This window comes from Ammodytes marinus (assembly GCF_949987685.1).
Source record: "Ammodytes marinus genome assembly, chromosome: 18".
Taxonomy (NCBI): Eukaryota; Metazoa; Chordata; class Actinopteri; order Uranoscopiformes; family Ammodytidae; genus Ammodytes; species Ammodytes marinus.
Genome location: NC_137222.1, coordinates 18,758,817 through 18,786,597, shown reverse-complemented (window position 1 = coordinate 18,786,597; position 27,781 = coordinate 18,758,817). Strand labels below are relative to the sequence as shown.

At 42.2% G+C, this 27,781-nt stretch overlaps 1 protein-coding gene across 4 annotated transcripts in view; it reads right to left on the bottom strand.

Moving 5' to 3' along the window:
• vav2 (vav 2 guanine nucleotide exchange factor) overlaps positions 1-27,781 on the bottom strand; it is a 201,009-nt gene that overhangs the window by 131,473 nt on the left and 41,755 nt on the right. For all 4 annotated transcript variants that reach the window (XM_080046269.1, XM_080046271.1, XM_080046270.1 and 1 more), the window contains exon 2: positions 12,547-12,663. In XM_080046269.1, coding sequence (XP_079902395.1) covers positions 12,547-12,663 — 117 coding nt within the window. The remainder of the gene's footprint in view (positions 1-12,546; positions 12,664-27,781) is intronic.

Sequence of the window (27,781 nt, the reverse complement as noted above, 5' to 3'; positions counted from 1 at the left end):
ACAAAGTGAAATCTGGTGGGAGGTAGAGATACACGATTGATAGGATAGGGTGAGAAAAAATAAAGCAGCAGGATAACATATTGACCATACGAAGGGAAATGTGTCCGCGAAAGGTGACACAGATGGAGGGGGCAAGGGCGAATTAATGGGATCCATAAAAGGTAAGTGGGCTGGATCATTTTGCCAATAACAGCCTATCGACTTCAGAATCAAACGCATGCGGTTGTTACGGCTTTCCATAATACATGCTGCGGATAATGAGAGAACATGCCATCCATTCAGTCTCATTTCCATTTTACAGCCCTTTGATAGGAGGAATCAGAGAGAACACTGGCTCCGACAGAGACTTTATTTGGCCCTGGGCTTTAGTGTACGTGTACATGTGCATGTGTGTGTGTGTGTGTGTGTGTGTGTGTGTGTGTGTGTGTGTGTGTGTGTGTGTGTGTGTGTGTGTGCACGTGCCCCTCTCTTGGCCTGCGCTCTGTGTGTCCAGTGCTTTAATGTGCTCCTGTTGATGAACTGGTCCGTATAAAAAGCAATGACAAATTTAATGGCAGCCATAGACTGTGCAGTCAATGTTCCAATTGAGTAAAGTGGTTATTTCCACTTCTAAGCACCACCCATATCTAACACAGTAAATTGTGGTCAGTGCATGTGATAATCTCACGTTTATGTGCCCCACTGAACCTGGTCGGATATGGGAACAGGTCTCTAACTTTGTATTATCAGGATAACAACATCTATAGTTGTCAGCCTTTGTGAGCTTTCGGCAGCTTAAATCCTGCGGAGGACTTATCCTATTTTGTTTGGAGACTCTGCTGATCTGTTGGGGGCACACTTACGCTTCTGCCCCCAAAGGTCAGAGGTCAATGACAGCTTTAGACAGATATCCCTGGAGCTGGTAAAGGACATTTCGGCAAAGTTGACATCTGGCCATTATCGCATCCCGAAGGATGTAACTAATATGTACTACTGCAGTTGGCAGTGTACAACTGTGATACACAGTGTACCAGAAATCAATGGATTTCACTGCTTTGTAAGTGACAGCAAGTGATACTGTATGTTGACAATGAACCTCACCCTGGGAACAGCACTGTATCATCTTGTATGGTTGTCTTCAATGAACATTGGTTCACCAATATGCAGCACATACTTCATTCCATAAGATGAGGCTTACACAGATTTGATGCCAAGGAGCCTTGCTCTCCTGGAGCTGGGCAAATACTGTTATCTCACTGTGTCGGTCAGAGGGCAACCGCATTATTCCACAAGTACCCTTAACCATATTGCAACAAAAACACTCCTTAATTCCCACCACAAAACAATCTTGATGAAAAAAGGAATGATACTCACACACACACACACATACACACACACACACACACACACAGACACACACACACATACACAATGCCACTTTGCACACATATATTGTAATTGTTATCCTGTGTAAAAGGAACACATGTTGCATGTTTATAATCCAAGTTTGTTCTGCGCTGTATTTTGAGCCACGTCCAAGACATTGTATGCATGTGGGATGTACAGCTTATATGCAGCTCTGCCTTATCTCCCGAAAAATTCAAATTGAACCATATTGCTTATGATCACATAGCTGTGGTCTCTAGTTTGCATCTCTTCGACTCCCAGCCTAACCCTATAATGACTGTCTGATGAGTGCTGTCAGTGAACACATGGTCCATTAACACTAGTGGTGTGCAGTTAACTGGCAGAGCATTACGTTCCTATCTGTGTTTTTTATAAAAAAAATAATCTGTTTTCTCTCTCCATGCAATGTTGACAGTGCTCTTCATCCCAAACCTATAATCTAAAACACAAAGACAACTGTAAGAGTTCCGTGCCATCTGTCTGTTTTCCTGTGTGTGTGTGTAGTATTTTGCCCCGCTGTCTGCAAACACAGAGGATTCCTTTTTTCGTGACATACTGTCATCTGGTTACTCTCATCATTTAATCATGCTTATTCTTATGATCCCGCACCGCAATGCCTTGACATTCTGTGCTATTGTGCGTCTCCCAAAAAATGATATCTTCGGACACTATTTACAAGTAACTTTTCTTTTAATTTGAGGGCAAAAAGGGGTAGCATTACATAACATAACCGCATAAGTGAATTGCACATTGAAATCTGTTCAGAATAAGTATGATTTCCAGCAGCCAAGTGGGGCTTGCCTTACAGCTCCACATGAGGGTAATCCCTAAGCAATGAAAAAGATAATTGAGGATGGACTACCCCATTTTGGTGATTTTTCTTCCCCATCTTTTTTTTCTATGCCAGCGATTCCTCAGAAAGTAGAACTGTCTATCATAGCAGTGCCTGTGGGGGACTCTGTGGGAGGAATCAGGGGAGGAGAAATAATGAGAGCTTGCAAGCGGCTGCGAGGAATTCCAGAGACTCCCACTCTCGGTCGGGGGGCTCTTCCTCTTATATCACCCCCCCCCCCACACACACACACACACACACTGTATCCCTGAAGTGTTGCGGAAAAAAGACATTGCCGTAGCAACAGGGACACGCCCCTCCAGTGACCACTGACTCGCAATCCCAAAATAAAAGGAGAGAGAGAGAGAGAGAGAGAGAGAGAGGTTTGTGATCTCACCTCAGCAGTCCTTTCGGGGGGCTATTCTATTCTCAACAGCACACAGTCTGACACTTTGCCGAGAAACTTCAAAGAGAGCCTTTCCGAGCTTGAGCCAAATCGCATTGTCTCTGCCCATCAGTTTGTCTAACAGCACATAGAAGTGTTCACTGCCATTGCCCCCCCCCCCCCCACAAACAAAACAAGCCAATTATTTCCACAACAGGATTCAGTCAGCACCGGGCTTTAAAAGTTCAACAAATTATTGTTTTTTCTTCTTTTTCTTTCTTACAGCTACTTCCCGCTTTTCCTTTCTCTCTCAATTCTGGTGAATTTTAAATGGCACTGTTGAGCAATGCTGTCAGAGGGGAAACGTTACCGAGATAGAGTGGAGAGAAGGAATACAAGACAGAGTGCTTATTGTGAGTAAAATGGCCACACTACATGTTCCAAGGTACTGCTTTTCCAGTTGCAAATGAATAGATGTAGTCCAACCAAGAAAAATATGTATCTCTATGAAAGGAGAATGAATATACGACATCATTCTTTTTTGTAAATCTGATTTCTTTATCAGGTAAGTAAGACTTAGCATCTCAAGAACCCAGCAACTATATCATTATCTCTTGCCTATGAGACCTTTGCCTTGAATTTATGACAAAGGCAAGTTAACAGCCTCTTTATTTCCTAACAAGGACATTTCTTGCCATAAAGATCTTGCAATAATGACAAGGTTCTCTAATTACTACGAGATGCTAAGTCAAATTTATGGGTTACTATGTCATGATCACGGAGGAAAACGTCTCAATTTGTTTGATGTGCGTCTGTAGGATTTGACATTAATGGGCAGTAAAAATAAACGGGCAAGCTACGGAGCAGGTGGGCAAGGAACAGCAGCTGGAAGGCAATCCAGATGGCATGAAGAAGATTGAAATTCAAATGACACATTTCGGGTCATCTGTTCGTCAAGCTTTTCGCTCATCCGTCAAAGCAAACGAGACTCCACTGTTGACAGTTTGAGCTGAATGTAGAATATAGTATAAGGCCTATTGTAACTGTAAGTGGGAATTCAAGACACTTATAGTGGCCTCAAGGAATTACCTTTCTAGCAGTCAGCATCCCTTATCCTATAGGATCCAACACAGGCGGTATCCCGGACAACCGACCATTGCTCAGCAACAACCACCTGTTTCCGAGGAGGTATCACGGTAACAAGCTGCAGGAATAATGAGGTTGTGGTAGCGGATAGACAGAAGGGGGTCTAAACACAGGCATGGGGGGGGGGGGGGGTGGAGGTTCCCATTTATAATTCATGTCAGGAGAATTATCATCAGCACTGTGGCATTTGGGATGAATTATTGATTATGTCTAGGAAGAGGCTTTATGTAAAAACTTGCAGTTGGGGGGTCGGAGGAGGGGGGGGGGGTTGATGGACAGGGCGTGAAGTGAGAGGGAACAGGGATAGCACAGAGGCGGCCGCAAAAACGTTCTGCCGAGGAAGGAGGATGTGTTTTCAGAGAAGGTTAGGAGATAAATTGTCTCTGAGGGGGAGCACAGGGTGTAATCTTGGATCAAGGGGATACTGTGGTGGGCGGATAGGCCGTAGTGGAAGACAGATTCAGATACTCCATGTAAGTAAAAGTAACATTACCACAATGCACGAACACCGTATTCTTTAAGTAAAGCTTTTGCATTGCATTATGGATGCATCACATGAAGTCAGATGTTGCAGCTGGCTAAGGTGAAGCTCATTATGAATGCTTTAAGGACTGTTGCTGAGTTTAATCAATGCATAATATTTTATGACTCAATAATCTCTAGATTTCAGTTCTACTGTTTACATCCTGTTTTTGGTGTGTTTTTTTTGCAATGCATTAGCAAGACAACATTACTTGCTTAAACGTAGGGTCTTGCCCAGGGTAATGGTTAGTTAAGGTGTGCAATGGAGCACATCTTCTCCTCTTCGCTGTGATATATCATAAAAGTGTAACTTTCTTTTAAAGTTAACAAAGGTGTTCTTGTAGTCCAGGCTACACTGACCACAGAGCAGGGAACATGGATTGGATGTAATGAACATTAGCCAATGTATTTTTGTCAGGATGTTATTGATCGGTGGACTACTATGAGGCTTCCTATGTGAGTCTTTCAGCCTCAACTTTGTAATCATGCATTTGTTGTTGGTGTAAAAGAAGCATTGACTGTGCCTGTGTGATAGTATCCTAAAGGGGTTTGCATGAATAGAATCACAAGAACATCATCCTTTCTAGAATGTGTTGCATTATACCCACATTAACTATAGCATCTGTGTACACGACATAGTTAAACAGCCTGATAGTCCACAGGCATCTTATCCAATTATGCAATTAAAGCTGGGGTATATGATTTCTGATTGGTCAAAGTTAACATGAGCTGTACATTTTGACCAATCAGAGCGAGGCTCTGATTATCTGTTCTTATTGGCTGTTTGGGACGGTCCATTCACTTTGGCACAACTTTGTTGGTGTAGAGCGTGTCAGGGAGGGACCATAGGGGAAGGACCAAAGAGAACAAGTGGAGCAGTTGAGGTATTTGAATTTAAATCTCTATCCCACCTGCCATTTTTCTCCCCAAATCCTCCACCCCGGCTTTAAGCAATGCAATTTTTACTAGAATACGTGGTTACTAAAATAATCAATAGCTGCAGCCGTACTCCAGAGTCATATTTTGCAATAATTCTCTGCAAACCACTCACCCCATTAAGAAGGGCAAGGTAACACAGAGAATCATTGCTTTAAGAAAATCCACTTGGGTCTTGACAGTGAAGGACTCCTGCTGAGGAGATGGTCACTAATGGAAGGGGACGCAGTGACCTGAGCGAGTGACCCTGTCCGTTTGACCCTTACACGTCCTGCCATCACTTACTGCATTCTCCCCAGCCCGAATGTGACAGGCATGAATCACCACCTCTTACCACAGCTATTCTATTTTCTACCCACAAAGCACAGCGCCAACACATACAGTACCGATGACATCATATGATGCATGTAACCCTACACAGTGAATGGATATTGCTCAGTAGCTTGGCATAACTCGTCAAACAGGATCACACATGTCCATCCATGGAGAATGTTTGTCCATAAATTCCTTTAGAAATTCCAATCCTACGATCCAAGGCAGGATCGTATAAAGACGTTTATAACAATATGAAAATAAACCTAGTTGATTGTTGTCTGTAAAGCAAAGGCTACAATATAAACAAACAGGAACTGCTTATAGCTGATGCACCATGGCTGATGGCCAAAATATTAGAAACGTTACTCAACCAAACAGGCCATAGGTCTAAAGAGACATAGTAAGTGACAAAACAATCCTTGATAATGTATTTCTTTGTTTCAGACTATCAATACATTATAGGTGTAAAGGATGACATGCCCACATTATGGTATTTATTATAAGCCTACAGTATCTGGGAAATAATATAAGAACATACATGACTAGTAGGAAGTAGCCATAAACATGTAAAAACTTTAAAAACTAAGTAAGGTCAGCAAGGGTAAAGCAAAGCTAAAGCAGACTTGTATTTCCACACAGTGTTAGAATAGACCTGCATAGGGCCAGGCTGAGGGCTTGTGTGACTGAGGTTAAAAATCCACTTCAGTAAATAGCATCCAGGCAGACGGGCCAGCCGTGGCCAAGGCACGTTCCAGATGTTAGCAGCAGCAGCAGCACTGGGCGTGGATGCTAAGGCAGCGACTCGCTATTTTTAGCCGGCCGAGCGCATGGGGAAGGAAATGAAAAGGAGCAGAGTTCAGTGTGCGCTGGAATCAGAGCAGCAGAGAGGGTAATCAAACACCGGCCCGACCAATGGCAATCAGTGCGTCCCTGACACAATGGCCACCGCTCGCCTGCCGCTGGCTAAGTCTTATCACAACACACTCACACACTGAGAGTGAGGTGTGAGATGAATGAGTGGGGAGAGGGGGTTATAGGAAAGGGAAGAGATGGATGGGGGGGGGAGTGAGAAGGAAGGAAAGGCAGCAGAGGAGGGAGCAGTTGCTGCACATTTAATCAGATTGGCTTGGTGTGTTTATTTCACATTATAAGTCTCAATCTGCTTCAAGGTGTGACTTGAGTATTTCATATTAAAAGGTACAGTGTGCAATATAGTGGATTTTGACGAATCTATGGTGAAGCTTGAAGATTGCAACGCTCCATGTCTCCCCCTTCCATTCAGATCATGTATATAAGCTACAGTGGCCTTTGAGGTAGAGAGGCTACTTACTAAAGATGGCATCATCCACCACTGCCTCAAGCCTTTTCCACAATATCAAGTGGTGAAGTGAAGATGTATTTAATTAATTATTCTATAATACTTATTTGTCGTCCAACAGGTGCATTACCTGTGGACACCCACTATATATAAAATATATTCTCCTGCTGGCAAATCTCTTTACACACTGCCCCTTTAAGACATCAGATGTTAGGCTGTGATGCAGAACAGATTTATCATAAGATATATTGCTGTAAGGTAGCTGATTTCATACAGTATTTATGTATGGTAAAGGCAAAAACCGCCACTGACAAAAATACACCTGATCCGCCAGCCAAATGATTTATTTCACACATAAACAATTAGTTCCAAATTGAGCCGATTTCAATCCAAAAGGCAAGGCACAAATAAAATCCATTCACCCAGTCACTGTACCATCAGGTCCATGACGAGCATCACTCGTGTGGGTCTGGCACTTTGCGAGTCAGTCAGCCGAGACTCCAGAGCTGCGCGCCATGAGATAGAAATGTATGCAAATGCAACACTGTCTGCATTTCAAACAAACTGCGCCATTTCTTTTTAATGAAGACTGTCATAAATGCTTCCTTCCTTCCTTCCTTTCTTTCGCTGCACTGTAGTCACACAGACGGAAAATTACCAAACTGTTGATCGATGGCTAACAGGTGCGGGGCTAATTATGCTAATCATGGCAACAGCCAAATAAACTGATTGCCATGTTCATTTAAATGACAGCAATGTTCCTTTGGTGGCTAATTAAAACAGGTTGGGAAAGGGAAAGGAAGTGAGGCGGCGCGGGTCTCTTTCGGATTGGGGAGGCTGGAGGTGTTTAAAACAAAAGCGTTCTCTGGAGTCTACTGTAATAAGCTGTATTTCATTGGTTTAATGATGTCATAATGAATGTATAATGATGGGGGATGGGGTACAAACTGTGATGATATGTGCATGAAACCATACAGCTATACTCTCTTCCCCTGCCAACAAGGGAGCCTTAACTCATGTTGTGTGTGTGTGTGTGTGTGTGTGTGTGTGTGTGGCGCTGTAGTATTCCTTTGGTTGAGATGAGGTAAGTAATGAAAATAAAAATCAGTAGAGGACATCGGGCAGGGCAGTATGTGCTCCATCTGTTTCAATACTATCCCCACATGGAAAAGGGGAGAGGGGAAAGGTTTTGAAGGGGCAATTACTTTTTTTTATTCTCCAGCATTGGGCCCTAGTCTCCATTTGCATGTGACCCGGGGAAAAAGGCATCATTAGAGGGGAGAGCATGGCGACCATAGGCCAGGGGAGGTGAACTCTAACCCACTGTGGCGGTATGAAAAGGTGGATAGGGGCTGATTAATGTTTATAGAGGCAGCTGCTATCGAAAGCATACATCTCTCTCTCTCTCTCTACACACATTTTCCCTGAAGTACTTTCTTTTATTTCTGCTCTTCTAGTGGATATTACAAATCTACAGTTCAAGCTACATCTCTGCAAGCCTCCCCATTTGTTTTGGAAAAGGGGAAATTCTCATTTTATAATTTCTTCTGCTAAAAAAAAGGTAAATCATTTAAAAGTCAACACTGGCTGAGAGACCATATGTTGTGTTTTTCATACTTCACCCGATAAGAGGGACAAATTGGTTCTATATGTGTACACCTTATGTATGAATTATGTGCTATTCCACTTTAGAATATGCTTATGCCGCTGTCGGTTTGGCTACGCTGTCTCAAGGAAAATTGGTATTCCAATCACTATGCAACAGAAGGGAATTTTTGGATGCACTCAGGCAAAACACTGTCAGCTTATGCCTCTGTGGAGGGTGGCATCAAGTCAGTGGCATACAAAGTGACTGTATTGGTCTATGGCTGCATCACCATCATCCACAAGTTACATGGTCAATGGTAAAGCCCAACACTCTGGAAGCTTAACTGAAATATTTTACCATCATAAGCTAACCTGTAGGTATCGAAAATAAAAGTTGTATAAATGTGTTTTAGCCGTTATTTATGAAAAAAATACTGTCTACACTGTTTGGACTTTTGAGTTTTTTATTTTCTTTTATATCGAGCACCAGAGCTTGTTCCCTTTCCGACAAATTGTAAATGCCCAAACCCTTTTGCCAAGTGATTCCATTCGTGATAACAGCACAATAAAAGGTGAATGATACTGTACTGCCGTATCTATAGTGTGGCGAAGAATCCCCTTTGTTTGCTCCTAGGTGTGCACACAAAGAAACTTTTGTATCACTGTAACAAAAGAGAGAGAGAGACAAATAGCCCATCCAGTGATGAGCTGCACAATAAAAGAAACCACAGCCTCTTGACTGCATGGGGATAAAGCATCACACCCCGTTTTTCACATCTTCCGTTCACGAGGCATTTCTCACCATTTGAATGTATGCCACACATTAGTAGGGATCTACTTAATTCAATATATTATAATGTGATGTTTGTCCTTAATGGAAAATCAATGGCGAGACAAGCCCCGCCACCGTCCAAAGACCATACAAAAGCAATTTCCAAATTGACATATGGAGGGCCCGGCGTGATTGATTCTGACTGCTTGTTGGATTTTAATACCGTTCGCCGTGAGCTCATTGACTGCCAAACATCGTCCATGTGGGTTTATCTACAAACTGCCAAACGAGTCCTTGTCTGCTTTTTCTTCTCTCTCTCATCTTTTCCTTCTCTGTCTGTCTTCGCCACCTTCTCTAGCCCCTAAAGTAGTGGCAGCGAGTGTGTGTACTGTGTGTTGAATTAGATATACTAGATAAATGAGCAGATGACTTCTTCCCCGCGAATGCATCCTCTTTGAAAGCGATCAAAGTGAGATGTCATACATAGATTGTATTCACATCTCAAACCCTTACAGGAATAATCCCGACCACGAAAAAAACAAGCTCTGACATGGTTCTTCAATCAGCAATCAAATTTAAAAGTATTAACAAATGCCAGGCCCTGTCACAATGGATTCAGCTGTCATCAATTCAATGACTTCATAATAATATTATCCCCGCTTGCTTGTCTTAACAGCCGGCTAGCCCAGAAACATAGCTATACCCCTCTATATCCTCCACTCTGCCTGTATAGTCACATACCACACACGGCTGCCAAAGGGATTACAAATGAGATCGAGACAATTCACTTTTAGATCAGAGGCCAACAGGGTATATGCTACCGGCCATGGATTATACAAGGCAATTCCAATTCTCTCGTTTTCTCCTTTCCGGTTCAATTGGAAACGCAAACATGACACAACCCAGTGACCCTTTTTTCCTTTTTTCTGCATTGAAATGCTAGTAATTCCTGATGTTCTTTTTAATCATATAGACAACCTTGTTTAATTCCACATCTGATCTATACAATCAAAGCCTTAAAAATGAACTCAATGACCTACAATGTGATGTGATGCAGCCATCCATTCATTGTACAGTTATCTAAGTCTGTGTGTGTCACATACTGTAGGCAGTAGACTAAGCAAAAACATCCAGATGTGCCCCTTCCCCATGGAATCCGGACACACACACACACACACTCCCAGGCCAGGTGGGCTAAGTGTAATCTCAACAGAGTTTTCTGGGTCAATGTTGTGCACTGCCAACTGGTAGGTATTATGCCCAGACTGTCTGTAAAAGGCAGGGCATCATGATCATATGCTGAAAGCCTCTTCTTTCTATGCAAAGGAGTCGCCATTCCGCAAGAGATATAACCTCACAGCAGTGGCCTTATGACTACCTATCTAATAAACTCAAAAATCCACTTTAATATCCCTTTCAAAGTATTTTTAAAGCTAATATGATGTGTGAGTGAGTCAGCCATCGTTTCTGCCTTATAAAACATGCCCGCAAGCTCACACACACACACACACACACACACACACACACACACACACACACACAAAAAGTAAAGTTTCATTTGACTATAGTCACTCAGGGATAGGGGATGACCCTAGCCCTACACCAATTGCTCACCTGAGCGCTCCCTTTCAAATTGAAGTTAATGTGACAGAATGATTTGACTTTGAACCACCTTTTAACCCCGATGCTATGCTGCCCTACAAAGGAGAAAGGCAGTAACTCAATTTTTTTTCAAAAATTTGTTATTATCATTTTTGTGCCATTGAAGACATCCTTTGTCATGTGGACAAATATCTTTTCTCAAATGTGTTCTATTTTGGAGAAAATAGGGGGTCGTTATTACAGTAACTTCAAAAAGCCCGTCTGAAACCAAGGTAAAAGACAGTAACTCAAGAGTTACTGTCTTCTTCCTTTGTTTTTCGGTGCTGAAGCAAGAGTTACTGTACTTCACCTTTGTTTTGCCTCAATTAAAAAGGATATTACTGTTTTTCAACACTTTAACATTGATTTATTTCTGTATTTCTGACTACTATCCCTCTCAGTTCCTTACAGAAATCAAGTTTCTAAAATTTTTTATCTGATCAAGGCACTATCTCGCTTGCTAGCTAGCTAGCTAAGCCTCACTTAATGTTACCTTTGCTTGCGATTACACAGAGAGCACCATAATGTCAGACAGCCTTTTACATAGTTTCATTTAGGACTTTAGAGGGGTTTACTTAACTGTTGTTTTCACTGTCAAGGTTGATAGATAAAAAAGATATATATATTCTCGAGTTATAAGGCAAAGCCTACCCTCTAAACACATTTTATTAAAAAAAATATTAGTAGGCCTAGTTGCAAAATGCTCAAAAACCTCCCAAAAGCCTTGATATAATTTGATTTGAAAAGTTACTTTGACACATAAAAAGTGTAAAATAATGCTATATTAATAATAAATAATATCGATAATAACAATAAAGTAAAGAATAACACTAAAATATAGCCTACAATTTCATTGTACAATATAGGCCGATCATTATCAAACTAAAAATTGAATCACATTGGTCATTAAACTGCTTTTTTAAGCTAAGGTTTCCATATAAAATGGAAGTTACTGCCTTTTGCTTTGGTATGACAGTTTGTTTTTGTAAGCTATGCAAAGGAAGAATACAGTAACTACCAAATAAGGGTTAATGGTCAAATAAAGTATAAAATAAGGTAAATATTAATATGTAGAAAAAATTACTTAATATAAAGCTAAGGAATGGCCACATATTCAATGATCTGCCTGCAAATATTTTGGCTGGACAAGAGGAACACTTTAAAGTCATTTTTCTCAGTTTGGAACTCTCGGGAGTTACTGCCTTCTTCCTTTGTAGGGCAGTATGCCCCAATGTAGATACACAAACAACTTTGCACTCACACATGGCCGTACTCTTTCAACAGTCACACATGCTCATTGCAATGAAATTGGGCCAAAATGGATGAGCACACATAGGCAAAAAACGAACTTGTGTTGAAAAAAAAGGGTATGTTGTATTTGATATATGTGTATTTCACTGTCAAAAGTCATAAAACAGCCTATCATCCCGTCTATAAAAGATCTAATCGTACAAGAAAATACCATACACTAAATCTTGTGTTTCCATCTGACAACAGAAGAACATGGCTCCCTGCTGCAAACGATATTATCAGTCACACTCACACAAGCAGCGTCATGTCTGGAAGCGCCCACTGTCGTTAGAATGTAGCCTATGGGCAGCACCATCTCTGAGCTGATCACAGTAGTAGTGTGTCAATTCAAGGGCAGTGCCTTTTTGTAAGCTGTCAAGTAGAGCGTCCATCATTGTGTATAATTGTTCACTCACCTTGCCGAAGTCCCTGACATCGAAGAGGTCAAAGGGGTCAAACAGCTCACTGTTGCGCAGGCCGAACTTGTCGTGGCACACCTTGAGAAACGTCCGGATGTTCTTCAAACAAAGGAACTACAAGAGAAGAACCAAGAAAACAATCATGAATACAAAATCAAACTAATGTTGTATGCACACACACTTCCATCAACGTTTTACTGCTAACATGTTGGATTGGGGCGACTGTGGCTCAGGTGGTAGAGCGGGTCGGCCACTGATCGAAGGGTTGGCGGTTCGATCCTCGCCCTGCCACCTGTTTCATGGTTGTTGTGTCCTTGAGCAAGACACTTCACCCGCCTTGCCTCGTGAGAATGTCGATAGTTAGCCTGCTATCTCCGTATGAATGTGTGTGTGAATGGTAATGTTTTAATGGGAACAGGTCTCCCTTGAAAAAGAGTCTCCTGTCTCATTGGGATATACCTGTATAAATAAAGGTTAGGATTCACGCCAGTGGTGCAACGGCATGATTAAACGAGCAGACTTATTTGCCTTGAGAAACATGTTCCACCAGTCTGTTCAATATCCCCCCGTCTTATCGGCAAACAGCAATTTTGTAAATATCTAATTTCCTGCTTGAAGATTGGCAGGCTCTCCATTCCATCCTCTCCTGGAGAAATGTGTGATTATACGGCAGCAGAAGGTGAGCACGAGGGCTGATTGCTACTCCTCAGGCTGATCATGGAGCTGCTGCCTCTCTCCCATCCAGATAAGGATGAGAGCCACAGAGGAGCCTGTCTCCTGACATCAACAGCACACAGACAGGCCCACCGGCGAAGAGCTGTCTCGCACACTGAAGGTGGCAAAGCTGGACGGAGACAGTGGTCTCGCGCCGGAAGGTCACACAGGTCACTAATCTGACAAACATCAACCCCCGTGGCCCATGGAAATGTCTCTCAGAGGGCACCGTAGCTAGCAACATGCCTGTTTACAGAGACTAGGCTGTGTATTTAAACAGCGCTAAAACAGTACGTAGCAAGATTGTGAATCTGATTTCGATAAAAAAGTGATTTTGACAACAAGGATTCTCCAGAATTGCTCACACTAAATAAAGGACAAATCCCTTCTCTGTATAGTTTCTAACCCAGGTCTAGCAGATATAACCCACAAACTAGATCTAAACCGATATAATCGCCAGGCCAGTATATTAGCAATATTAACTTATTACAGATTGGTATCTGCTTTTTCCAACGGTGGCTACTCTCCAGTTATGCAAATAAAGCATATGTCTGCTTGGACACATATAAAGGGGTGGAATGGTGGAGTTCAAAGCCCCCCAGAATCCTCATAATAAACTGCATAATAAATAGTATCTGGTCACGAATATTGATGGTCCCAATCTCTAAAATATGCCATCAAAAGGATAAGCCTTGAAAGCTCGGGGGAACCCGACAAACAACTGCGCAGGAGAAGTATTGCAATATTAATGATAAGCGTAACCTCTCTGCCATCTCCCATCTTCCTGTGTGCGAAGAACACATTACCTAGCATGTAAAAATCCAGATGCTGCTCAGATATGCCCTTTCACTGCTGTGTGCGTGAGCAATATGAACCGATGGCAATGGAAGCAGAATGTACACTTAAAAGTGATTTGAGTGTTAGAGTGTACTGTATGTGGAACAAAGGGCGTGATTGCCGTGTCTGCTAAAAGCTTTGACAACATCGCATCCGCCTTGTAATAGCTGTTGCATAAAACCAGTAAAGCCTAACAAGTCACAATTCACGTTTGGTTAGCGTTAGCATGCCTTCAAGGCAGCAACAATAGCCCCAGTGGGTTTTCATATAATAATAATAATAACAATAATAATAATAATAATAATAATAATAATAATAATAATAATAATAATAATAATAATAATAATAATAATAATAATAATAATAATATTCTTCAGAGCATCAGGTATTGAAAAAGTGCATAATTTTCCCTTTTTGAAACCTAACAGTTGCTACATTTGACCCCGTGCGAGAGTTCGTACGTATCAGCCCGTGGCGCTAATTAGCTTTCACGCTTTGGCTAAACAGGGCGAAAAAAAAAAAAAAACTCATTCATTGTTCCCACTCCAAACATTGTATCCAGATAAAAACGCAACCGTTTCATCTGATATGGTTTTTTCCTGGTATTTTGTGGCATTTGCAGTCGGGCCTTTCTCTGGTCACACCTGAGAGAGTGCCCGCCGACTCATTCAAATTCATGTGTGCACATCTGCTCAGTCCCAGTGTCACGGAAGTGGACCCCATAACGCAGACACACCGGCCTAGTGAAAAGAAACGCGATTGGTTGGCCAGGAGAAGTGACATTTGGAGTGCAACGGCGAAGGTTATCGGGTCTACAGATCCTCACGTGCTGGTTCATTGGGGGTGGAAAAAAAGCTCATTTTCCCCAACCATAGATATGAAACGGTAACATTTGCTGGAGTGGTTTGGAGACTAGGGAGAGAGAGAGAGAGAGAGACAGAGAGAGGCCCTGCAGATATGGATCAGGAGGGTGAAGATGTGTCTGACATTCTAATGTATGTTCAGCGATAAGAGAGCCAGGGTATGGGCTATGAAGAATGGCTATGATCGTGATGAAAAAAATTTCACAGTTTCTCAAAGGAGTAGAGGGAGTCAGAGTGCACCCTAGGAAATAAACAGGCTGCGGTCATCTCCTTAGGCTGAAGCTGCCCTCAGCACAATCCATCTGGAATGACCTCACTACTGTGGTCTGCAACACATTCAAGGCTAGTAGGCACACATGTTCCCCCACGCACCTTGTCTGTACAGTGGGTGCATCTGACACACACACACATTCACACCGACGCATAACAATCTCAGATATGTTAATTATATTAAATTGACCACAATGCTGACATAATTATTGTACACATAAAAACATTAAAACCATTATCAAGTTGTATTACTGAGTTTAATTTATCAATTTGTTTTGTTATTTATTAAATAAAAAAATAAACAATCCATATTATGTACATCTCCTGATCCAACCCTATTTCTAAAAGATTTCGAAACTCCAACAAGTAACAACGACTCAGTTCGACTTCTTTCCTTTTCTTCCCGTATCGGCAACAGATTAAACTTTTCACTATCAGTTTAGCAGATTGGATCGTTACTAGAAAACAGTTTTAATCTATTTCATTACTCCCACACATGGCCTTTTACGACTCAAACTTTGCAATAAAAGTTGATTGCAAGTGAAGGCAGCTTGCAGGTGCTTTTTTTTATTCCCCGTTTGGAAATTACATTATTTGTTCTGTGTTTGTGCACCTGTCGCCTATTTTCTTTGAGGTTGCAAAGCTTTCTCTCTCTCTCTCTCTCTCTCTCTCTCTCTCTCTCCAACGGTATCTCGCAACGACAGAATAGAGGTTGAAATACAGACACAATGTTTTCGTATAAAAACGCTAAAGGAGAACTAAAATAACTACAATTTACATGCCACTGTGTTCATTTGAGAACATGTACACAAGTGTTTGGCACTTGTTTCAAGTGAAAGCCATTTGGAGCTACCACTGTGTCAACCTGACTCATGTTTCACTTAGTACTTTGGCTTTTAGCTAAAGTTGTGTGTCTTTCAGTCCCTGTTGCGAGTACATTCATCCAGTATTCATTAGAACCAAACTTTGCTGTAAGTACAAGTACAAAATGTTGGCTTCATACAAATTCTAAAATATCCCTTAAAAGTGAGGAAGAGTGAAAATAGAATGCCAGGAACAGACAGAGTGAAAAGTGGTTGGAGATGTGAGGGAGTTAAGAGAGAGAGAGAGAGAGAGAGAGAGAGAGAGAGAGAGAGAGAGAGAGAGAGAGAGAGAGAGAGAGAGAGAGAGAGAGAGAGAGAGAGAGAGAGATAGAGAGAGAGAGAGAGAGAGAGAGAGAGAGAGAGAGAGAAAGAAGGATAGGAAGAGACTGCCTGTAGGTGGTCCTCACTGTTGTAAGGCAGTAGATACTTTTACAAGGAGGCTTGTGTGCTCCACTAGAGCGACAACTGTGATTTTTGACTCCACAGTCAAGAGAAAAGAACCCTTTAAAGGAAGCAGACTTGTTGTCAGAAAAGGTGAGGAGTGAAGGAAGCGGGAGGGAGAGAGAGAGAGGATCAGCAAAGTGTAAAGAGTCAGGTAACAAAGAGCCTTCACATCCCTGACAAGCTCTTCTGCCGTATCAGCGCGCCACATCACACGCGCCATAACTCAGTGATCCTCTGGGAGGGTGGTCCTTATCTGCACACACACACACACACACACACACACACACACACACACACACACACACACACACACACACACACACACACACACACACACACACACACACACACACACACACACACACACACACACACACACACACACACACACACACACACACACACACACACACACACACACACACACACACACACACACACACACACACACGCTCATATCTGAGGAGGTACATGGTAAACCTTCATACACCTGAACAACAGAGAATTAGAGAAATGGAATGCGGGAAATGCGTGTGGAGATGTATGGATGATGTTGGGGGAAGGAGAGGTAAAGGGTGGTTGTTTTTTTTGCCAAAACTGAAGCTCTTTGGTGTCATGGAAGAGAGAACACACCCCCATAGGGGAGAAACAGCAACAGGGGAGGAAGTGGAGGAGCCAGGAGTACGAAATATACAACAATATTGTTCCTGGATCAACTGCCTGCTATCGATGCACAGACAAATAGTTAATCATAAGAGTGTTGCATTGTGTATTTCATGGTGGCAGTTCACGCAAATGTCTGACTGAAAGTGATTACTGATATCTTCCTGCTTTGTCTAACCCTAGTGACGCCGGCTGAATCACAAGACTCACAAACATTAATGCAGAGAGCTGGTCAAACGAAACAAAACAGTTCCGCGAGTCCGAGCGGCAGCCGCAAGTGGCTCGCAGATAAAGTTCATCAAGCCCGGCCTCCTCTTGTTTCCCAACAGCAGAGATAATGTTTTCCATTACCGCCGTACATAAGCAGTTTGGTTTTCATAATTGAATAAAAATGTATTAAATCATCGGAAAGAAATAGAGAGCATCATGTTTGTCAGCATCACAGCCATTCTTTCGGTCCCGGGAGATGAACACAATGTCAACCCCTTCCCACGCCCCCCAGACCTTTGTTTCAAAAGACGAAAACTAATTAGCAATAAGATTAGGCAATTAATCTGCTGTGTCTTGTTGTCAGGCAACAAATACAACGTGCACAGCAATCTGACTTCCCAGTCTCCTCCGTGACCAAAAGACCATTTCTGATTTTCTTTGTTATGATATAAAGAATAGGTCAACTTCCCACACAATGTCAGACTTGTCGTAGCCCCAGACAAAGAAGGCATCTTCAGCTCCAGCGGACAAAAAGCAGTGAGAGGCTAATGTCTACTGTGCAGGATCTCCTGAGAGAGTAAAATTGTTTGACTTGGAAAAAAAAGTTGCCCTCTATCCACCCTTTTCTCCTTGTCCAAACTAGATTTGAAATCCCTTCGCGTCGGGCAAATTTGGGGCAAAAGGAAAATGCAACGTTTTAAAAAGATAACAGGCTTTTGTTTGTCTGGTTGCTGTAAAAAGAAATCAATAAAAAAGGTCCTTTCGGGAATTAAATAAAAGAATGACAGGAGAGGAGAGAAGAGAAGATTTATAACCATCATCAGCAGACTTGAGGTGAGTCAGACATAGGATCAGATACTCAGACAAGCCAGTCAGAGAAGCGGAGTCAATGAAAGAGACAGATGGCTGTCTGGGTAAAACTGTGAAGGTATCCCAACATACATTCACACACACACACACACACACACACACACACACACACATTTTCACAATATACCCTCATGTTATGGCTCGGCACAGTGAATCATTCCTCACCCATAAGAAACAACAGGAAGGGGAGCTCTCAGCAGGTGAGATAGCAGCTACAACAAGCTCACTTGACCGCAAGAAAAACAGAAAGGCCGTCTGAGCTGTTTCCGACAATCTATACACACACAGTCAGAAAGTGTGCACGGACACACACACACATGCGCGCATACAAACACATACAAATGCCAGGTATAGAGGTGATGATGGATCTTGTAAACTTGGGCTTTGGGTAATGATCTCACAGCCGGGGTGTTGATTGCTTTTCTGGTCGGGGGGAGATTTATTCCTGGCAGTGATCAGCGCTCAACCTTTTCCAAGTAAACCTCATCCAAATGTTCGATGCTCCGGGCTCCACACACAGTGCAGCAAATGTCCATTATGCTAGCCTGGTAATATTTCATGCACTCTAAAAAGCGTACATTTGTTAAACAGCTACTCAGGAGAGAGAGAGAGAGAGAGAGAGAGAAAAGGAGAGGAAAAGAAAATCCACTCTTGAAAAACATCCTCCGCTCACAGCACTCCACTTTCACAGACTGGGGAAAGCTCAATTAATAAGCATGTATGATACATGAATCGATTGATCACACTCTACCCTTTCTCAGACATTTTCCAAAAGGAATAGCCCAATAGCCAACAATGAGGATGCACCTTTCGAAAATGCATGATACACACTCAAATTTGAAGAGCACAGACATCCTCATTTGTGATCTTTGAATTTGGTGAATATGTTAAATCAGCAACAGTTCATGTCAACAGAGTGTAAAAGTTTGCAAGGGTTCAATACAAAACACATTTCAAATGGTGTAGAAGAATCTCTAATGATGTTTAACAGCCAACAATGAAATATGGAAACATTAATATTTCAGAAGTGTAGAACCAGGCACACCCCTCTGTATCATTCAGCTTAGTACATGTTTAGTTGGCACGTGCCGGGTGACACCCATAGGGGATTAATGAGTGCTGGGGCCCCACCGCCCCCACTTCCAGGTCACCCAGATGTTAAAGTCAGTGAGGATAAAGGCCCTGCTCCTGCAAATTAGTGAAGAGGACGCTGCATGAATAATGCATTGTAATAGTATGCAAATGTCTTAATCTTATCCGGTTACCCCTAAAAGCCTGTAAGCAGGCATGGATTGACCACAGTTTTAAATCTCTGCTACAACCCTCAGCCGACCGGGCATAAATACTTAGTTAGTGAGGGCCCACGTGGCTCCTGTTAAAATATGGAAGTTAAATAGGCTAAGTATATTTTTTTAAGTGGGGTTAATCTCCATTACAAAAGAAGATAATTCAGCAAAGAGCCTAGACACCGGAGGTAGAAAGTCACCGCGATCGTAGAAGCGTGACTACATAATTAAAACCTAGTCCATCCTCACCTTTACACTGGCTACTCAAGGAGACACAAGTGCACACTCTAATTGCATGTATAGGGCAAGGCTGGGATAAGAGGCCCACAGCGTGAAGAATAAAGCATTAGTTGAATTCATGTAACATGCCATCAGTAACATGCTCACCACACAGAACACATATTAGGTCATTTGTGAGAATAAAGAAGCAGTGAACCTGAAGGTAAGCTAAAAAAAAAAGGAGACCTCTTTGAAAGGATTTCTGCATGTGTGGCAGATAGTGAAAAGAAAAAGAAGCGATATGTCTTCAAGGTACATGCTCTTTCCTCTCTCTCCACTGAAGCAGAATGGACCACAGCTATAGGAACAAAGAATCTTGCTCTCATGGATAATGGTGAGAAAGACAAAGAGCTAGTTCCTCAACTTGTGGGGCTGCTTTAATATGCCGGAAAGGAGTGCCACTTTAGTATGTAATATTTATAGTTTATTGCGTATTATTTTAAGAATTGTAGTAGATTTTCATTCAGCAGTAATGCCGGTAGTTCATATAGAGAGTTTTGGCAATGGTTGCAACAAGGCTATATTGATGGAAGAGTCTTTCAGTCCACCACATTGGTTGACAGAGATATTTAAACAACTATTGGATGGATCAAAATGGAATTCTGACATTCATTCTCCCCAAAGATGAATCCTAATGATGAAAGTGATCCCATGACTTTACCTCTATAGAGCCACTGGCAGGTTGATACAGTAGGTTTGTAGATATAGTCATGGTTCCCATAAGACGAATCATAGGCGATTCCTCTACACGGCCATTAGCAAGTGAACATTTTTGGTTTTGACTGACAGTTCTCAACAACTTTTGGATGGTTTGCAATCAATGATTGCAGGCAACGTTTCAGTCCTACCAGACCTAATTTGGTCAAGACATTTCTGACTTTTCAGTTTGATCCGACCACTATCCAGTCCAAACAGCCCAACCTTGGTCAGACGAAAATAAGTGGTCTCGGTTTTAGTCAAATTGCCAAATGGTTTGTACATGTCTAGAAATTCAATGGTTGGGACTATCCTCTTACTTGGTTAAAAATAGAATACTTCAGAAAGGTCAGGTCCGTTGGCCACTTGGTTGAGGTTAGGTTAAGATCGTAGTCGTGGTCAAAAGATAAACTTGACTCTAAATAGGAACTTGGAAACTAACAGTGATCTACCTTGGCTAAGTCTTGTGTTTTGTTGAAACATCCAAACTACCCAATGTCTTCACCTTATGTAGTCATAATTACTATGGTAGCTGGAAGGCCAACACTCTTCAAAAAGGGAGGTCCAGGTCTCCAGAGTACCGTACTATGATAACAGAGGACTTCTACTGAGATACTGATAACAAAACATTCCTCTTGTGGAGTAATGTTTTTGAAGTTGTATTGAAAACATGTTTGGTCCCACTTTGCATTGTACAAACTACTAGACCAAACTACTCAACCCATTAGTTCAAAAGAACTTCGACAGAATAAAACATTGTGTGAAGTTACCAAAACAATGTCGTCCGATATCATCATGTTTTTTTCTGTGCACGATTGTGCTCGTGTATATCTGGTTTATTGAAGGTTGCGTGTCCAAGTCTAGCTTCAGATGCAACGGTGAATGACAGAGGACATAAATGATGAGACAAGAGCGAGAAAAAGGCATTAGCTATTGTCACGTGAATTCTGCTTGACCTGATCTTTCTATTTCCGCTGACATTCAATATGTTTTTTCTCTCCTTTCTCTGTGGACCTGTAATAATTGATAAAGCATCCTTTCTCTGAAGGCAGGACTATACACATGAATTCTACTTTTGTTTTTGTTTGGTGCAAAATAGCCTTCAACTTTGCATGACCGGCTCCATCTCCATTTGCACTTTGAAATAGAGGCAGTTGGTGGCGGTTGTCCTGTGTTTCAATCCCAGATGGTTGCTCTCTCTCAACCCTCAAGACAGGTAGAATACTGTGATTTTCTGTCCTTGATGCAACTGTTGTTTAAACCCAGGTTTGTTTACTTCAAGGTTTGAAAGATATTCAGGCAAAATACAATCATAAAACAACTCTTAACACAGGCCAAGATTCCAAAACATATTGGCGCATAATGCTGCCCTCCAGGTTCAATCCACTCTTCATGTAAATCCGAACCTGTGTTGTATCTAAGCAACAGGCTTGTGCTGCAGAGACTCGGGAGAAGAGTGTGTGTGTGCGCGAGTGTGTGTGTGTGTGTGCATGTGTGTGCGCGTGTGTGTGTGTGTGTGTGTGTGTGTGTGTGTGTGTGTGTGTGTGTGTGTGTGTGTGTGTGTGTGTTTGAAGCAATTCTACTGAGGCTTAGCTGCACAGTCAAGGCTTGATAAATGTGAGAGGGAAGGTTTTGCAGAGAATCCCAGACACCCATGGATCAATGGCCAGGTAATTTATGACATCAGACCAGGGAGAGGAAGACTCCATTTATCTTTCTCCCCGCCGAGTTTCCCTCACAACTTAAGGCTCATTGTCGTGATTTAGATCCCCCATACGATACGCTACATTCATTCTTCCCCTCCCATACAAGAAGAACACAAGCTAGTATCACATAAGTTATACATTACTTAGATAAATATCCTAACTGCACTGAGCACAACCACATTCACGGCACATTACGTCTCGTAGTCTTAAATTAATCTTTGGCAGAGCCGTGTAAGCTCGGGGGTTACACACACGGCCAAACAACTAACAACGAATTGATATCTGAACACATTCAGCAGGGTTACAAAAACATTAGAGATCCCTTAACACTTTATGTCTTACTTGGCTTACTCAAAATGACACTACAGTGGCTCCAGGCCAAAATATGTTCATGTCTAAAGAACTAAATATTGACTTGAGTATAATGAACTTTAACTTGGTGTAACTCAAGTCTTACCTTACATCGACCACAATACACTTCAGTAATGAATTCCTGGATACACCTTCAAACCTACCATCTTCCATGTTTCTCTAAATGGCAAGATTCCAACACGAGTTAGCAATGATGATTCTTCTCTGGTGTCACTTATTATTCAGTGAGACTAAACTAAATGATTCATTGTGTGCATCTGTATTTGCCACTCTACAACAATTCAGATCTTTCAAGTTCATTTTCAAAAGGTCCTCTGGAATTATCACCGGAACAAAAGCTAAAAAGGGTAAAGCCCCGAAAGCATTGTTAGTGTCGGATGTTGTGTCTGCCCTTTGTTTTAAAAGGAGGCTATCAGGTACACAGGGGGGATGCAGATCTGGTGCTCTTGATGGCTGCGATTATCTCCAAGGTGACTAACGCTATTAACATGGAGAACAGCCTGTTAATTACACAACTGGCTCTTGTGGCTGATCCCCAGTCTGCTTTAATCATCATACTCACAGCTTGGATAAACAATCATTCAATCAACACGGAGCTTCGCAGCGACACACAATACAGCAATCAGCCTAATTTACAGATTTAAGTGATTGGACGATGGGCAGCAGAGAGCTTTCCAATGAGCACTCACTACCAGAGGGAAAGCAATATGAAACCACAGCGGTATATGCGCTTGTCAATGTTCCATACATCTCCACTTTAAGTGAAGCATGCCTGAACTGCAAACACACAGGGCACATGTCAACAACCCATGTTTGCACACTCTACTCATTGTGATAATTTCTTATTTGCACAGAACACTTAAATGTCTGTGACGGCCTGCAGAGATATGTAGGCAATATACACAGATGTTATGATACAATGATTGATATATTAAACCGTGACCAAGGACTATACTAGTTTCTCATTTGGTGGCGATGGTTTAAAATCAATACAACACGACTCCTCAAACAAAGATCATTGCAACAGCTAGAGCATTATTTTCATATAACAGGATTAGGGCTGGATATGGAATGTGTCTAACTGTTGCACTGTTGTAAACTACAGGAAGCTGGTATCGAAAGTCTGGCCAGATTTGTAATCATGGATACTTATTCTTTGATCAGATTGTTCCTGATGTCAATCAGTTTATTTCAATTAGGTCAATATAATTAGGTAAACAGAAGCTACGGTAAATGGTAAATGGAATTGACTTACATAACGCTTTTTAGACGATTTTCTCAGCCCCAAAGCGCTTTACACTCACTCACCGATGGCAGTATTTGAGAACTTTTTTTTCAAGATTTTTGGAGAAGAAAAATCGGTTATTTAAAGTAAGGTAGCGATAACAGTATTGGTATTTTGATTGTATAAACAGCAATGGTTCCTTAGTTAGAAAGTACTAGATGAATGTGTATAGCATGGTATTCTGCAACCCTAAAGAGACTAATTAACAGTGTCTGTGAGCTGCTTGTTTTGACAGACCCACGTGTGAGGTGCACTCCGAAGCGATGTGACCTGTGTCAGTACGAATGAGCCACAGTGAGCTGGTGTTTCCAGGGGCTGTTTGTGACCCAGTAATTAGGGCTTTCACTTGAGAGGGTGCGATTCCTTCTTTTTATTTTTTTGGCTTCCCCCCCACGCACAAAATGTCAACAGTCTGGCTCTAACGAAGCAACAAAACACTTAAACGTGACATCTTAAGGTCAGCGAATCGTATCCTCTGTCATATTGTATCACATATCACAACTTTGTTTTGGGGAGAAAAGCCCTTGTCAAAACCTCAGCACAGCCGCATTCAATGACGTTGTGTGTCTTGGAAGCATTCCTCCCGGTAATACTTTCTTACTAAATTACATTGGAGAGCTTGTTGGCACTGTCCTTTGTCATTAATCACGTGGTGAGATAAAAGCATTGTCAGAGTGGGAAAGAATAAGAGCTTAAGCAGATGAGGCATGGGGCGGGTGACGTCTATGTGTTTTGTGTATTTAGGAGCATTATGCCGAGACGTATAGAGGGTGTATTGGTTGCGGAAAAGCTCTCATCGTGATCCCTCTCGTGACAGTTAATTATCCATTTTACATGGCTCCGTCTACGTTATCTGAGGGAAAACGGTCATAAATTACCCACACCTGTCTCCACGATCTTTTCTCTCTGTACAGTTCCCGGTGAAATTGAATTAACTTCTCACATATCTGGGACCCAGCTGTCTCTGCCCCGTCTCCAAGGTAGAGTGGAGCTAAATCTGAGACATCGAATGGCAGACAGCGAAAGAAAAAGAAAAGGCTTAACGCGTATCTTTTTCAAAGTCAGAGACAGTCAGAGTGGTAAAAGTAGTGAAGAGTCTGGAAGAGAAAGAGATACAAAGAGCCTTGTCAGACGGATGTACCGGCGGTGAGAGAGCAAAGCCTGGATCAAACGTCCAGTTCCTTTCCGGTAATCCTCTTCCTCAAGAAGAGGGGGGAGAGGAGGAGGTATGGCTGCCCTCTGAAAGTCGATGATTTCAATCAACAGTCAGAACCCCTGAAGTTTAATTAGATTCTACAAGTCGAGCCGTCGGGTATTGTTCGTTTTGTCAGTCAGTGTGCATGGCAATAAAACACCATGAAAGAAAAACACTGACATAATCATGCCAAGCCAATAGGTGGCGATAATGTGTAATGTCAAAAACCATAGAAGAAAGTTGTGAGCATGCCGTCGTCTTGAGCGAGCTTCAAACCGGAAATTGCAAAAAATCATTGCGGACTCATATGTTTGTGCGTGATATATTGATTTTCTTCTGCTAGGCGTAGTAATGCTGTAGTAAAGATAAGTTGCCATTGGAGACAATTAAGCGGTTTCTAGAGCGCAAGCGTCTCGTTTTTTTATTAGCACGTCTTAACAGGAACGCTCTAATATTAATTTATGCAGCCGCCACCGGCTCTGTGGTGCTTGTGCCTCAGGTGCGTCTCAAACCTCTATATCACCCGTACATACAGGCACAATTGAGTCTTCATAGATCTACACCCTGGAGGGTGTTGATTAAAAGCTCCCTTGTCAGTGATTAAAAAATCTGTTTTCCGCCATTTTCATGTAGATGGAATGCAACACATTTACCTCCAATCCACTTGTCTTATTGCCAAATAGAATTGTGAATAGTCAAATCCCTAGATTAAAACAGGCCTGTCTGATTCAACAGAGACAATTCTGAGTTGGGGAGAGGAGAGCCCTAGAAGGAAGGGTGATGGAGTCAGGAGGGGATGGAGGAGAGGAGAGGAGAGAAGAGGAGAGGAGAGGAGAGGAGAGGAGAGGAGAGGAGAGGAGAGGTTGCTGTGCCACAGAAAGCGAGTGTTACTGGCTGTTTGTAGGCGAGGAGACGCCAGCCCACTCCACAGCTCTCCAGACAGTCTGGCACACGGGCCACGAGAGGAAACCTTTGGAAAAGATCAGAGCCTTCAGCCTTAAGCGTGGAAAGAGTATGTGTAAAATTGTGTGCCTGTGTGTGAGAGGGAGTGTGCTTGTGTGTAAGAGGGAGTGTGCTTGTGTGTGACAGGGAGCGTGTGTGTGTGTGAGAGGGACTGTGTGTGTGTGTGTGTGTGTGTGTGTGTGTGTGTGTGTTCATGCGTGCGTGCGTGTATGCATGTGTGTGCGTGCCCATATGTAGCTGCTTATGCCTCTCAGATGTAACACTGCGTCTGTTCTATAATTGGAGGTTTGAGCCCACACATACAATGTCTGAAATCCGCAACATGGCAACAGTGCAAAGAAATGCAGGAAAGCAGCACAGGGTTATCCGTCTTTTTATACCTCAGAGACAAGACAAGAGATGGAACACGTGTACTGTGTTTAGATATTCAACAGATACAGTATGTCGCATACCGTATCATCAGGGAGCTCCTATTATGAAGCCACTATTAAACATTTAACATTGGCTCAATGGACAATATTTCAGAAAAGCTCTATACAGCCGTGTCATTATGTTTACTGCAATGCTTGTTGTCAAATTCACTATTGAATCAGTGAGTATCTCCTCAAGATAGTGAGCTGAAAAAAAACTCCATATAGGCACTGTAAACTGGTATGTAATGAAAGGGGTGCCATCGTAGTTATAGGAACATGCCTATTTACAGAGCCTAGGCTGTATATTAACACCAGATTTGTGTCAGCTAGTTCCAGGTGAAGGATCAGTAGGAGATATTCACCGATTTTGACAAAAAGGGATTTTGACAACCAGCGTTCTCCAAAATCACTCACTACACCTTTAATGAAGGAAGAAGGTGCATCCTGACTCCGCCTTTAACTGGAGCCTGTAGCAATCTGTCTTCATGGTGATCAGAAATAATAACCTTACAAACTGCACAGGCTATAGCAGCCACCAACACAAAAGCCGGCACACAGGGAATTCTGAAGACACTCAAGAGAGATTCCTATTGCTTCATGGTGTCTTCTATCTGGAAGCCATTATATATATTGTGATTCAATATGAAGATAAAGTGTTAACGGCTGACTTGCCATATCCACCTATTGCCACCATTTATTGCAAAATAAAACAAAATATGGTTGCAAATCGTAGTGCAATTTCCTAGAGGGTGTGCTGCAAATGCTGTTCGTGTTATGATCGCAAAAAAACTATACAAGACCCTGGGGGGACATGTTTTGTAGGTGGATAAAAAAAAAGAACAAACAGTGTATTCTAACATTATGACTAAGCCGTTAAAAAGTGACAGGGCCGGAGACTGGGAAAGGATTAGCGGGAAAAAAAGAGCAACACAGACACGATCATCGACAGTTAAGTGATGCTATGAGCTACCGTTGCAGGAGTATCCCGGAGGGCAGAGGTGGGAAAAATATCTAAAGAGGGGAGAAGCCAGCGTGATTAAACCAGCAGCTCCCTCCCTCTATTCTACCATCTCCCACGCAGTTGGACAGCGCCTGAAGGCCCCCTCTCTTTAAAAATAGGGAGAGAAAAAAAAAAGAAAAAAAAAAGCTGTCACTCTGGATTTAGCCTACTTTCCAACATGGCCATTAATTTCAAAGCAGATGGCCAAAAAAAAGGAAGAGTAGAGTGGGTTGGATGGATGGGAGGGACATGTACTAATCTGCTGAATAAGGGAGTGGAGAGCTGCAGAGGGCGTTGACCTTA